The sequence below is a fragment of the Hippocampus zosterae genome, chromosome 19 (assembly GCF_025434085.1).
Source record: "Hippocampus zosterae strain Florida chromosome 19, ASM2543408v3, whole genome shotgun sequence".
Taxonomy (NCBI): Eukaryota; Metazoa; Chordata; class Actinopteri; order Syngnathiformes; family Syngnathidae; genus Hippocampus; species Hippocampus zosterae.
This window is the reverse complement of record NC_067469.1, coordinates 8,928,425-8,943,130: the sequence shown is the minus strand read 5'-3', so window position 1 is coordinate 8,943,130 and position 14,706 is coordinate 8,928,425. Positions and strand designations below refer to the sequence as shown.

The 14,706-nt window shown below is 42.9% G+C and overlaps 1 protein-coding gene across 4 annotated transcripts; it reads left to right on the top strand.

The window, feature by feature from the left end:
* The first annotated feature begins 1,237 nt into the window (after positions 1 to 1,237).
* Positions 1,238 to 14,546, top strand: snx9b (sorting nexin 9b). Of its 4 annotated transcripts, XM_052053648.1 has the most exons (20): positions 1,238 to 1,555; positions 3,022 to 3,108; positions 4,356 to 4,430; positions 5,433 to 5,564; positions 5,928 to 6,005; positions 7,230 to 7,398; positions 8,002 to 8,037; positions 8,864 to 8,987; positions 9,722 to 9,806; positions 9,970 to 10,095; positions 10,179 to 10,296; positions 10,385 to 10,515; positions 11,140 to 11,243; positions 11,319 to 11,422; positions 11,514 to 11,591; positions 12,054 to 12,130; positions 12,693 to 12,782; positions 13,046 to 13,160; positions 13,234 to 13,325; positions 13,455 to 14,546. In XM_052053648.1, the coding sequence occupies exons 1-20, from the start codon at positions 1,544 to 1,546 to the stop codon at positions 13,500 to 13,502; spliced, it is 1,881 nt and encodes a 626-aa protein (XP_051909608.1). In that variant the 5' UTR covers positions 1,238 to 1,543; the 3' UTR covers positions 13,503 to 14,546. The 4 variants fall into 4 exon arrangements, with proteins under 4 accessions (XP_051909608.1, XP_051909609.1, XP_051909610.1 ...); XM_052053649.1 differs by lacking the exon at positions 8,002 to 8,037; XM_052053650.1 differs by lacking the exon at positions 5,928 to 6,005 and having other exon boundaries at positions 1,239 to 1,555.
* The last annotated feature ends 160 nt before the right edge of the window (positions 14,547 to 14,706 follow it).

The window sequence follows — 14,706 nt, the reverse complement described above, 5'->3', positions numbered from 1 at the left end:
GGAATAAGATGATGTTGGGCTGATGTGGTGGCAAAAAAAAGGTCAACCTGCCAGACTCGGTCTTGGGACAAGAGAGCAAATCCTTGTCTCCTCTTGTCAGCACATCACAGCGAAAAAAAAAAAAACAGCACACGGAGAATTGGCCAAAGGTCAAAGTTGAAGCCGACCCTTTGGTATTGGAGAGCTCCTCTTTCATTTCAGTCGCATTTTTTTAAAGGTCATTCCCGACGAGATGCTTTCATCATCCTATTCACATTATTTCCATTTTTGTTGTTTAATATCATTTTTTAAATTAAAATTTAGTTCATTTTTAAAGCAAAATATTAATTTTATGTATAGTAAATATAACTAATGTTAGGATTTCATAGTGTGGTTTTAAAGTAAGGTTAGGGTTTCTAGGTAGGGTTTTAAACTAGGGTTAGGGTTTCCAAGTAGGGTTACAAACTAGAATTAGGTTTTCATAGTCGGTTTTTAAACTAGGTTTAGGGTTTCATAGTAGGCGTTCAAACTCGCGTTAGGTTTCATTGTCGAGTTTAAATTATGTTCCACTTTAATTCTTTACTATCCGTGCTTTACATTGATATTCTTTTCCGATCCAATAATTATCAATGATTTCATCTGCATATTTCTGTTCAAATAACAAAAAGAGATACAGGTTGGTTTCTTGAAAAAATAAATACATAAACTGTAAAAGTGGAATTTGCTGTTTTTCACAGGTCACAGGAATCTGGAGCCATTCATAGCATAAATTGAGAGTCGTAACCAATCACATTCACACAATCACTTATTATTTTGTTTGAACCAAACAACATTTGGCAGGTTTCTTCAGTCGCAGCACAACCAAAACATTGGGAAACACATCTGGACCTGTAAAGCATCTTTCAGCCAGCTGGGGGCGACACCAACGTACAGAAATGATTATGGGACGGTTACGTTGTTTTTTCATAAGGAAAAACAGACGTTTTATATTAAACCGTATTATTCAGAATAATTATTCCAAGTTGTATTCACGCCTTATATTTGTGTTTTATTGTAGTTTTACCGTTTTTTCCCCGTCTTTAACAAGCTTATACGGAAACCAATGTTGTTGGACTAATGTTGATATATATTGTTTTGGTTATTTATATCAACATTAGTCCAACAACATTGGTTTATGTATAAACTATGTAAAAAAAATTCAAACACGTTTTTAAAACTGCATGCTAATGACAGGAGTGGAGGCTTCTGTGATCCAGTCCACCTTTCCGGTTTCCCTTCAACGGTTGCAGGTCACTCCCTCCCTGCTACCAGTATACTCGCACATACACACAACTCTGGACGGCTCGAATCAATACGAAGCTCCTCTACGACTTAACGTGGCTTCCCCCTTTCGCCATCTTTGCCAGTTCAAAGTGTTTAGTTAGCGGTTGTTTACAGGAACCGCCGTGTTTACGTCACGCAGAAGAAAAGCGGCGGAAGGAAATGGCCAGCTGAGTGTTGGAAAAGCCTTCAAACCGACTGCTCGGCCCTGCTTTTTTTGTGATGATTGATAAATACTTCGACTATGGCACAGAAGGTAAAATCAGCAACGTTCCTATGCTGCAATAACCGCGACTTTAACTTGTCGTCGTCTCCATTCCCGTTAGGCTGGCTGACTTGCACTTTCCCACATGAGCTTTATCGTAACTTTGAAAGTCAAAGTTACGAACCGAGGCGCAAATACATCAAAATATTAGAGATTCTAAACGTGTGGTTGACTCTTAAGGTAACTATGCGAAATAGTAGATGCTACTCATGTTTGGCCTTATGTGGAAAAATGTGTAATTTGGAAAGAGTCTTGTGACATTTTACTACCGTTCAAATGCGGGTCACTTGCAATTTGCGGGGCATGCTGGGAAGTGAAGTCCTTGCTGAAGTGCAAGAAAGCTAATGGTTCACTCATATGATGATTTTTTAATGTACTTTGTAATCTATATCAATGGATTGATTTAGAAAATTAAATAAAGAGTATCGCTAAACTGGCAACAATTACTATAATTTATAGAGTTAATTCAGGGGGCGTACGCTAGTTAAATTAGGACAAGTAAAAAAAAATCGCAAAAAAAAAACATTTGTGCAGTTACAATTGAGTTTGTTGTCCATGTGTTTGTCAGTTTTATCAAATTACTTCCTGGTTCATGGAGGATGTTGCCATTATGATCGTAATCCTGGACCTTTTATCTCGATCCTCCAACAAATTGTAGGTTCTTCCTCGGGCCATGCAACACCCTTCCACACATTTTTATAGAAATAGTAATCCTGTCTATTATGATGTCAAAACGATTGCCGGACAAAAGGTCATTAGAAAAAATAAAGTACCCGCCTAAAACTTTTGGACAGTACTGCATTTAAATTACAATCGTTGAAGTCTCCCTGAAATGTGTATTAATGTTCACACACCACAGGGAAGACTGTTGTTTGCAACACTGACGTATTTGAATGGTTCAAAATAGTATTTTAAATGAGGCTTCAAAATTGTGAAAAATGTAAGATGCACACACTCACAGCCAAGACTAAGATGCTCTAAAGCAATCACGCCAACCTGAAACCTGGTCGTTACGCTAGCTATAAAATCGTAATTTGTTCTGTCTTCACTCTCTGACATATCTGCACTCACAGTCAACAACGAGGCGCTCTAAAAATTAACTTATAGCCACAGGCCCATGCACTTTAAATGAGACCGTTGTGATGACTTTATAAAATAACGTACAGAGAAGTAAATACAAACAAGTCAAATTCATCACCAGACTTAAAGTGACGAATAGTGTGTGCCACTTCTAAGACATATGCTTCTTTTTTCTTGCTTGTTTTTGGTTGACACTAGTATCTAGATACGAATCAGCAAAAACAGGCCAAGGGGAACGAGTTTGTCCAGTTTCATAGTGAGTGCGCTTTTCTAGACCGCTGGTGTTTCATGCATGTTGGTATATGTTAATGTTGTACCGCCTACAGAGAAATGGCTGAAAACAAACAAACGTGTGGCTTGTCTGTCTTTGTGCTCAGGCACAGGTTTTATATGACTTCACTGCGGAGCCGGGAAACAATGAGCTGACGGTGAAAGAGGGTGAAACGGTCACTGTCACCAATCAGGTGAGTTGTTCTCTGTCTGCTTGTAATACAGTGAAAAATTTAGTACAGTATGAGGACACCATTTTTACTAGATATCTTTAGTGACAAATGGGAGTTGTCTCTCACAAGGAGAAAGACTGCAGCACAAATTCACCGCCGCACACTAAAGCAGAGACACGTGACCGTCCCTCCAAAAAACTTGAGTCCACCCAAGGTCTCAACGTGTGCAGAAACACCAGTGTCACAAGTGGCCAGAGGAAGGAAATAAAAGAGCAAACATGATGTCATTATAGTCAGAGGCCAACAGTTCAAAGTTCTCTTTGCTGTGTTCACTGGGACTGCAAAGTTTTCAAAGTATGTTTGAAGCCATTTAGTTCAGAGGCTACCGCTGTGAGCTCAGATTGATTCCGACACATACGTCTATGTGCGGATGCCTTATAAATAGTGTAATGTTTTTGTTGTTGTTGTTTTTTTTAATTGGTTTTGGATGTGCGTATTTATGTTTCTATGTCGGTTCATCAAAACATGCCTATGGGAAACCAAACTGGTGTTTAAAAACAAAAAAGTGAACTGTACTGAATTAATGACATCCACTTTCGCTCGACGTTTTGTCAGGTTAGCGTCCATTACAAAGCGTGTTAGTTGTGCAACCCCGAGGAAACGGAAGTCCGTCATGAACTTAGACAGCAAATGTAACATTCTTGTGTAAGATAAATGAACTCTTGCAAGAATATATTGTTAGTAAAGGATGAAGCAAGCTTAATTTGAATGGCAGTAAATCCTCCTTATTCGCAAGGACCTGTGGGAGTCATGCTTATTTTTCAAGAAAGACATTTTTTATGACAACGTTTTATGACGAGCGGCAACACATAGAGCAACTATCCAGGCGGTGGGATGAGTGAGCTAGCAGCTAGCGCTAGCTGCTAACGTTAGCGTTTGGAAAACGGGTCACAAAATACACGGGGGGGGGGGGGGGGGAATCATAAGCCAAGTACAGAACTGATCCTTGACATTTACTGAATTGAGTCTTGCTAAAAACGCTGCTGAAACAAAGCGTCAACTGAAAATAACATTGACTTCTGCAAAGGTCTGTGTGAGCACCTTGTGTCGTGGTAATACTGGACTTGTTCTGTTTTTTTTTTCTTTTTCTTTTAAACAAGAATTATTGTGTATCCAAGTCCACTGCTTGGGAAAAAATTGAGATGTCAAACTGACTTTCAATTGATTCATTTGTGTGTATCCAAAATGGTTTCTAATTTGGGTTACAGCACATTGGTGGTGGCTGGATTGAAGCGCAGAACTCCCGAGGGGATGTGGGACTGGTGCCTATAGACTACGTAGAGGTGAGAGCAACACACACAACTGAAGGTCACACATCCTGTACTGTATTCTAAAACAAACCAAAAACAATAATAACAAAAAAAACCCCGCAAGCAGATAGCTACCCACCCGCCCGAAAGTAAAATCTCAACAGGAAGCGCCTCCTCGGGAGCTTTGCTGATTCGGTCGTCTCGGCTCATCCGTTTGACCCGCTGGAGTGACTTCACTGTAAGGAAGAGATTCCTTCTGGAGTCCCTTGTGGAGTGTTCAAAAATATGGTTAAAAGTCAAGGCTTGCTCCGTACAGATATAGACATATCAAACAATGTTATTTGTCAGTCTTTGGGGATCCACGCAGGTCAAGACACACAGAAAGCCCTTGAAGATTCTCCTCGTCATACCGTTTAGTTACGAGGTTGCAAGCTATCTTTTTCGAGGAGGCTCGACATAAAAATGAAGGAACGAAGGTGAAGCTGTTCATTTCTGAACTTGTCTCTGGAAGGCAAGAGCAAGAGACACATTGACACGTTGGTTGAGTTTATTTTTTGTTGTTTTGTGCGAAAGTGCGTTTGTGTGTTGATTTTGAAACGTGACTGTCGTAAATGTGTTGTCCGTTATTGTTCTTTTCTATGGCTTTAATCAGCTGTATGGCGATGTTTTGAATTCGAAAGTCATATTTCATTTTTTCTCCATTTACTTGTACGAGAAGGCTGATGAATGCGATTTGAGGTGCTCACTACCTAAAAATTTTTCTTCTGTGGCTGCCACCAGCAATGCCTTCTTCCAAATTGACCAAACATGCACGGTATGAGGTGTCTGTTTTATTTTATTATGATAATGAAAATACCGGCACACGTGTTCCTTTTATTGCATTCAAATAAGTGCACGCAATTGGTCTCAGGGTTGTTTTTTTTTATAAACTTCCAGTGGAACGTTGTCGCGTTACAGCCGAGGAATGCACCTGTAAAAGTCATAAAGTCTCAATTTGGAATTATTTTTCTTCTCTGCTATCCTTCTCATCTGCAGCTCAACACATCGGCCCTCCCGTCGTTCCCCGCGGCAGGAACCGCCGCGCCGGCCGCCAGCGTCGGGAACATCGTAAATTCGGATCTCTCCTTCTTTGATGCCTTTGCCCCCACGTCGACGCAGCAAAACCAGGTAATGCGGATAGTTTGTCACTCCAAACAGCGCCAGAAATGCTCTCTTTGTTGTACCCCCCCCCACACACACACACATTCTGTGCAACCCACGTGCACATCAATGCAGAAGTGAGAGCCCTTAAATGTCATCCAGCTTGTGTCATGTTTGCATTTTAGCATACTCGAAGGAAATGAGCTGGAACAGGAAGTTCCAAGGAAATGAGTTTACTGCTGCATCGGTACAAATCTGGGCAAAGAGAGCGGATGAGTCAAGGAATGACCCCCCACCACCCACCGCACCGCGCTCACTCTCAAACCCACGCACACATTCCCTTTACTTTTCCCCCCTCACCATTCCTCAACCTTCTCTTCCTTCCCCAAGGTGGACACTAGGCGCTTGAGCCCCCAGCCCGACACCCCTGATACCCCAGTTTCCCCCTACTTTACTTCCCCCGATGAGGTAACCGCCACCCAAAGGGATGGTTAAAGGGGGCGAGCGGCATGATCCGCCTCCAAAAAACCCTCGCGCCAATCGGCCCCTCTCCGTCTACCTCCCGTTGCCTGTGCAAAAGCATGACCTCACACTAACTGTTCATCGCCCTTAACACGCATAGATTTTGATTGTTTGAATCAGCACATTAGGGATTATGATCAATGGATTGCAAGTCATTCGGGATTACTGTGGAAAAAAAAAACACGAATCTAAAAATAAATAAATAAATAAATAAAAAGTCTACACACCCTTGTTCACATGCCATATTTTGGTGACATGAAAAAAAAATGAAACCAAGTTTGATCATTTTAAAAACTGGATATCTCACCCCCCCAAAAAAAGAAAAATCGGACAAGTACAAGTTTAGATCACAAAATCCTGTCATTTGAAGAAGGGTGTGTTGGCTTTTTATATCCTCTGTATATTCTTGAAAACACTGTTGGAATATTGCGCGCCATTCAAATCATACGATGGCTGATGCGTTTTATTTTTATTTGTTAATTTTTAATAAGTGTAAGTAAGGGCTAATTATTAACTCATTCAATCCCAGCCGTTTTTACTGGATTTTGACTGATCTTGCAAGGGCCATAGAATATTTGGTTCTAACGCTATATAAACATGGACCCTACCAAAATAAAGTTTGGACTCTCTTCTTTCAGCAGGAAAAAAAATATTTCTGTCTTTTTCCATTCTTCAGCAATCGGCATTACAAAATGGCTAAGTTTTATGAAAATGGCGATTCCTGGGCAAAAAACAGAGAAAAAGAGCTTTTTGTAAAAGCATGCATTTCAAGCATGTGAGGCACCACTGCCACCTACTGGTCGCTTTTTTAAAATGATTTACAATGCAAACGGCTTATTCTAATTCACTGATTGCATCAGACCCTCCTCCTCTCTATGACGTAAAAAAAAGACTTACGCCTACCAAGTACGTCTTTGGTAGGCGGGGACTAATTTTAAAAAGACGTACAAGTACGTCTTGTGGAATGAAATAGTTAATTGACTACCAAGTCTGCCTTTTACTAGCCCTCAGCTAAGAGGGACTTCAAAGGCAAATATGTGCTCCGATGCACGTGGAAGCCTTTAAGGTTTTCGAGTGCATGCTCGGCAACCGTCCCAACGTCAAAAACCGAATCGGCTACGTTGAAAGGTAATTCTATCAATCTATACCGTTCTGCGCTTGACGTTGCAGGCCAACAGCAATGGCAACGATCCCTGGTCATCGTGGAACACGGACCCCTCGGCAGGCGCCTCCAACAACTCGGCGTCCAATCCGGAGGGCACCCAGACTGGCAGGGCGGCCGCGGGCGACTCCTGGGGCGTCGCCGCTCAGGGTCACCCTCAGGCCTACCAGGGTCCAGGTAAGAACACAGGCTTACCATTATGTTTTTTGTCGCAAAGATGACTGGAAGAGCCAAGCGCTGTCCATGAAAGTGGAATGGTGAATTATTTTGGGTGTGTAATTTAGGTCTCACTGTGAGTGGTGCGAAAAGAAAAAGCATAAAGACAGACTGGTGTAATCATTACATCCCCTGGTCCTCAGGTCAGAGGGGTGAGGCGACTCTTAATCGTCATGTTGCAGGGTGCATGTACAGGTACATGCAGGTACAATACAGTGTACCTGTTCTGAATGGCCTGCCAATTCCTTCCCCAAAAGTACTCGGTTATGGGATTGCATTTTCATAAGAACTGTGTAAGAATATGCAGAAGTGTTTTTTTTTCCATGCAACTTGACACAAATGAAATATGTCGCCCATGTAGAAAAAAAAAATCTGCAGCTGTGTGTCGTCTGACCCAGCAGATATTGCGCGCCAAGCGGTGGAAAAGTTGGACTCACGCATGAGTCAAGCAGGCAAAATTACGGCTGACCTCAATTCTCCCATTTGTTTTTGTGAAAGGAAAACAACATCGGAACAAAATGAACAGACTTTTTCCCTCTTTGTTTCTCTCCTCTCTTTCCAAAGACATCTACCCCTATCCTTACCTTATCGATTGCACAGGTATGCGACGCATGGTGTGTCCACGAAGCCCGATTTTTCTTTTGTGACAGGCAAATATTAAAAGCATGTGACAACTTTTGCTCTTCATATTAACACTGTGTTGATTGTTTGGTACAAGCTGCGACTGGTTCTCTACAAAAAGAAAATGGCGCCAAAAAGTGAAAAAGCGACTAATGTTGGCAACTAATCCATGCGCGGGACGGATTTTGCTGCTTGCCAGAGCGATCAGATTTATTTCTCCGGTTTTAATAGCACATTTCCTTGAAGCAGGTCTGTAAAACTGACTCATGTCAAGTTCAGCAAGTTGTTTTCCAACTTGCTTGGTGCTGTTGAAATGCGACTGATCGCTTGGGGCCCGGATGATCTGCATAAGGGCCGGCTCGACGTGCTCGTCGTTATTTGCTTTGTGGAGTTTCTGTGAAAAAAAAAAGTGTCCCGAAAATGTTGTCATTTTCGTTTTTAATGACTTCTTTAAAACGCAGTCTTCAAAACGGTGCGCCAATCGAGCCGGATAGCACATTGAGGTCAAAATACAACATGGTGGGATCAAAATAGCGTTCCACTTTTTGTGTTTGTATTTACGCAGATTCATTAATTTTTTTCCCCCAAAAAACAATAAGTAGCCCTGAATGTCAACACTCAGTTTTGGACTAAGTTGTAACCAACACAAAAAACAGCTAAGCTTTGACAAGAAGCAATTGTGAAGCTGAGACACGATAAAGGAACATTACAGCCGTACATCAAATTTACCAGATGTGACAAGGAGGGCAAAAGACGATGTCTTCATCGCAACCATTGTTGACCATTTTTTTCCACTTGCTTCCAGGAGCTGAAGACGACGAATGGGATGACGAGTGGGACGACAAGTCCACCGCCGGTTACGGCGATGGCGAATCGGGAGACGGCAACGCCATGCAGCGAGGTGGCGCTCATGCGTCGATGAAACTCAAGTAAGGTTTCATCGTTTTGAAGCGGCGCTTGAGGTCTCAGCTTGGGCCAAAAATCGGAAAATCTTACACGGTTATTCCATTTCGATGACATTCTTTCTACACGGATTCAGTGTCTTTTGAAAGACACTTTCATGTGTCCCTTTATTGGAACCGGTTTAAAGATCTACTTTGAGGGTGTGACATACAAAATACTTCCAACCTGAGTTTCCTGATTTTTCGACATCCGTTTGCTTATCATACCCCTCCCAAAAAAAGATACATGTTTATCTGAGGCATTCTGGATGTTGTCTTCATCAGATGGCTGCTCAAGGCCGCGCAAGATTTGTCTATAATCAGTCCTTCAAAATAAAATCTGGATTATAATTATAGTGTCACCACACTTTCTAAAACCAAGTGTTGTCTTTTTTAAAAGTCACCCGTATTAAAGAAGTGCAAAATTGTTTGCGTGTGACTGCTAAGAAAGCCACCGTGGAGCCAATTAACCTGTGGTGAAAGTGTTATTTTACCCATGTGCTTTTATTTTGAAGGCCCGTTTAAAAAAAAATTGACAGGCTGATGTCCCTCAAACTCGTCCCAGTGTTGCCACGCAGATCGAGAGGCTTGCTATTGCCTTGAGTTGTTTAAAAAAAAAAAGCCTGCACTGTGGAATATATCTTGCCATCTTTTATTGAGTTGTCCACCGACACTTCATTTCAAATATCACCTCACCATCACGTTTCCATTTTGCCTTTCAGGTTTCCTGGGTTCTCAAAATCTGGTCCTGAGTTGTACCTCCTGTGCAAGCAGATTGCAAAGGGCAAGGACAAGCTACCAATTTATGTAGGTTTTATTATTTGGTCAGTATGGTTCGAGACACTTGAACATTTGAAATGAGCTTACTGGTTAAGAATTATTCTGTGCTCAGGACTGACATTACACCCTTGTCCACGTGATTTCCCGCTCGAAAAAAGGCCCTGAAAAATCAATTGACTTGTTTCTGTAGATGGGCGAGGTTGGTCCGGTGTGGCTTTACCCAGAATCGCAGCTGGACTGTGTGGTGGCCGACCCCAAGAAAGGCTCCAAGATGTACGGCCTCAAGAGCTACATCGAGTACCAAATCACACCCAACGTAAGCGGCCCCACTCCTGCCGCGCCTTTCACTCTGCCGTGGTGTTCACTTGGTGCGTTAACTCGCCGCCATGCCCATTTCAGACCACGAACCGACCCGTCAATCACAGATACAAGCACTTTGACTGGCTGTACGAGAGGCTCCTGGACAAATTCGGCTCGGCCATTCCCATCCCGTCCTTACCGGACAAGCAGGTAACAGGTGAGTGTCGCTCTTGTCGCATCTTTTGTCAACGTGCTAGTGTGATGAGTGTGATCTAATTTTTTTTTTTTTTTTTGGTCTATGCCAGGGCGCTTTGAGGAAGAGTTCATTAAGATGCGAATGGAGCGGTTGCAGGGCTGGATGAGCAGGATGTGCAGGCACCCAGTCATTGCCAGCAGTGAAGTATTTCAGCTGTTCCTCACGTATAAGGATGAGAAGGTACGCGCGTCTTCACTTTGGACTGTCTTGTTGTTTGAGGTGATAGAAAATGTTCATGGCAGCGAATATGTATTTGTCTACGCCAGGGGTGGCCAACCAGTCCGAGACTAACAGGCAATTGTTTTTTACTGTGTTACTGCAAAGAGCCACACACACACACACTCACTCACACACACGTATTGGGCCCCAAAAACAGGCAATTCGCTGACTAGCTTAGCACTTAGCACCGTTGTCTGCGCATGAGCGGTGATTCAGTCATCTGATTGGTTGCCCTCTATGTCAAGTAACGAGATTTATGGGGCTGACGTAGTACGTTCTGTGTATTAAGCAACGTTGTTTGAATGGCAGCGCCATCGCCGAGGCGTTTTCGACAATTGTTGTGTGAAAGCCCGGGAGCCGCATGGAAGCAGCCAAAGAGCCGCATGCGGCTCGCGAGCCGCGGTTTGGCCACCCCTGGTCTACGCGTTTACTGTGCTTTAACTTGATACAAGGAGTCCATTTGTTTTGTCACTGGAAAGCAAATCATCTGAATATTGGCTCACTTAAACCACGCAATGTAAATCCGGCCTCGTAACAAAGTGCCGATATGTGATGCAAAAAAAAAAATGTGTTTGAATGGCGCAGGACTGGAAAACAGGCAAGAGAAAAGCAGAAAAGGACGAGACGGTGGGAGTGATGATCTTCACCACGATCGAGCCTGAAGCCGCTGATTTGGATCCTATCGAAGTGTGAGTGAAATAATCGCAAAGCATCCCTCACAATCACTCACTGGGCTTTTTTTTTGTGTGGGTGTTCGCACACAGGGATCAGAAATGCGAGCAGTTCAACAAATTTACCAAAGCAATGGACGACGTGGTGAAGGAAATCCTCACGGTGGGCCACGAGCACTGGAAGCGCTGCACGGGCCGTACGTACACACCGTCGAAAAAAAAACAAAACGCCATAGATATTTTTGACCACCATTTGAAATCCCAATTCCCCCTTTTCTGCGAATTCAGCTCTGCCAAAAGAATACCAACGAATCGGTAAAGCCTTTCAAAACCTCTCCTCTGTGTTCAACAGCAGCCGCTACCAAGGTACTGCCATAATGCGAAATATGTTTTGCCGTCACCACGCTCATCCAGGAAGTGATTGTGAATATTTAGGAGGGGGGATATGCTTCACTCCAAGCGCTGCAGGGAATGATGTCACTGCGAGAAATCTAATCGGAGCGTCTCATCACATTGCTCTGATGTCACGGTCACTCGCACGGGATCAAGGCCGTTTTGCGATGTCTTCTGATATGCCGTGACGCACACCGGCGATGGCAATTACAGTATTCAAGAAATTGCGAATGGAATAATTTGGAGTGCAATTGGATATCGGAATCGCTTGCAAAAATTGCCACTTGGAGTGTAGTTGGACGGAATTTTGCATTTTAATGGGCTTTAAGTCATTCAGTACCAGACAATTCTAGGCCAAGTCTGAAAAGACGTTTAAAAACGTCTTTGGGAGTGAATGAGTTTAGAAAATAAAATCAAATCATCTTCCGCATGTAGGTGAGGAAACGCTGACTGATGCCATGACGGCCGCAGGGAAGACCTATGAGGAAATAGCGCAGTTGGTAGCAGAGCAGGTAGGCGGCCATTAATTCAATTAATTTCAAATCATCTCTATTATTGTTATAATTATCGTTATTCTTATGATTTTTTTTTTAACCCGCCAATTTTGTATCCACTTGTTCAAAGTATCCCCGTTTGTAGTTTCTAAATCTGACTGAAATGTTGCTTTTTGTTGCCGGCTTCTGAAACTGGCCTTTTGTTTTGCCGCGGCACGGAGGAGGAATTGTGTGGTAAGACTTGACGATCCAGACATGCATCTCAAGTCATCCTTTGTTGACTTGTCATTGAGATGTATTTATTTATTTTTACGTTATGGTTTGATCTCAAACGTCTTACCATTAGATGTCCCCTTAGCGAACAAATAGCGGGCACATTCAAATAGAAACAATCTTTTCTTTCAGGAATCTGCAATACTGGATGCATATGAGCTTTTCCCCGTGTTCCCACTTATCAGTTGTGCGCTACTTCCTGCTTAGATAGCCCTGACATGCTCAACAATGCTCTTTCAGTTCAAATCTAGACATGTTTTTGCATCTGGTGTTTTTATCTGTGTGCCTGACATCGAATCCATTCCAGCCCAAAAAGGACCTCCACTTCCTCATGGAGACCAACAACGAGTACAAAGGTTTGCTTGGATGCTTCCCGGACACCATTGGCGTTCATAAGGTATAGCAGCCTCCACGTTCAGAACGCTATCCGTTACCTATAGCATGAGGCTCTCAAGTGAGCTCAACGGAGCTCAGCGGCTATCATGTCATTTTCAAGTACTCGGCATCAGGTGAAAATGATGAGCGTTCTCGATTTTCTTCCATCATGTATGGAAAGTAGCATTTTGTGTTTTTGTGCTAAAGAGAGGGGCCGAAAATTGTTTTGTTCATTAGCATGGGAGGACCAACGATTTTGACGTGTCTCCCTCTCTTGTGGCACAGGCCGCCATTGACAAAGTGAAGGAAGGCGACAAGTTGGTGGCCACGAATAAAATCACCCCTCAGGAAAAGGTCACCATGGCGAAACGAGTCAGCACCATGTCTTATGCGTTACAAGGTACTGGCGCGGCGTTCGGCGGGGTGACCCGCGCGGCGCATTCTGACCGTTTTGTCTCGCTTGAATCTCCCAGCTGAGATGAACCACTTCCATAGCAACCGTATCTACGACTACAATCGTGTCATGCAGCTCTACCTGGAAGAACAAGTCAAGTTTTACGAGACGGTAAAAAACAATTCTGTCACATGTAATTAGACAATACACACACACACACAACCTCTATTTGGATAAATGCTCTGCTCAGCCACCCCTTAACCGCCTTCTTTTTTGTTTATGCTCTCTGTGAACTGCCAGATCGCTGCAAAGCTGAGACAAGCTCACAGTCAGTTCACGACAATGTGAACGGAACTGTCAAGTTGCGGCCGAAGAAGTCCACATCCCAAATTTTCCCTCGTACTGCCGCTTGCGTGTCTCTCTCTCTCTCTCTCTGTCTCTGTCTCTCGCTCTTTTTTATTCACTTTTCATCCCTCCTTATCCCCTAGATGGATTTTTTGAGCGCTAAACGGCGTTTAAAATAGAAAGGCCCAGCGCTGATTGCAAATGATGACACGCAATTATTGTTCCCTTTTTCTTTTTAAAGATCTGCGGGCTGGTAGCGGGAAGAAAACACGCAAAAACGCAATTTACACAACTGAGAAATAGCCATGACACTGTAGGCGCTTAAAAAAAAAAAACACCTTCAATGCAGAACTCAGCAAATTTATCGCGGAAACTACTCGGTGCCTTTTCATATGAATGTGTATGTTCGACATGTTTTCGGCGTCGCATCCCTCGAAGGAAACAATGTGTGCGTGTTTGTGTGTCCGCCGCCTCCTTTCTTCCTGCACTTCCTGTTTAGATAACGGGAAGCTCCGCCCAATCAAGTCCTCTACCCACGTGCCTTGTTCAGTTGAACTGGGGGGGGAGACAAAAAAAAGAGCGAGAGCTTCAATCCAATTCCATTTTTTTTTTCATTTGATGGACGTTTACATTTCAAGACCGAATGCGCATTTAATGACTATGAATGGATCCCCACCGCCTTTAATCGGAGTCTGACGTTTTTATATGAAGGTGTAGGACCTATAGAGCACATATGCAGTTTGTTTTTGCTTTTCGCTTGCAATCAATCTCCTTTTTTTTCATGTGATACACATCTATCATATATGTATAAATACATATTTAATAAGCACGTTGACCGGCATCATGGGTGCATACTGTATGTACAATGTAAGTGAGGCCTGTTTGACAAATTGAAGGGTCTGTTGTGTTCAGTGCAAACTGACCTCTCGTTTTTGTAAAGGCAGACTTTGAAGGGGAAGGTGCATTGGCTCATATTTGTACATGGGTGCCTAATGAAGTGGCTGGTGAGTGTACAGTACATACAAATAAATATACACTATTCCATCAGGTGCCGTTTTTGTCTTTTGATTTTGTGCGTCAAGAGGTACAAAAAGAAATAGACTAGTTTTATTAGACAATAATTTTCCATATTGTTTGAGTTTTTTTTTTTTTTTTTAATGTGCAAAGAATCCTCGTCTTGTTCTTGGTGTCCGTCCGTGCACAGTGA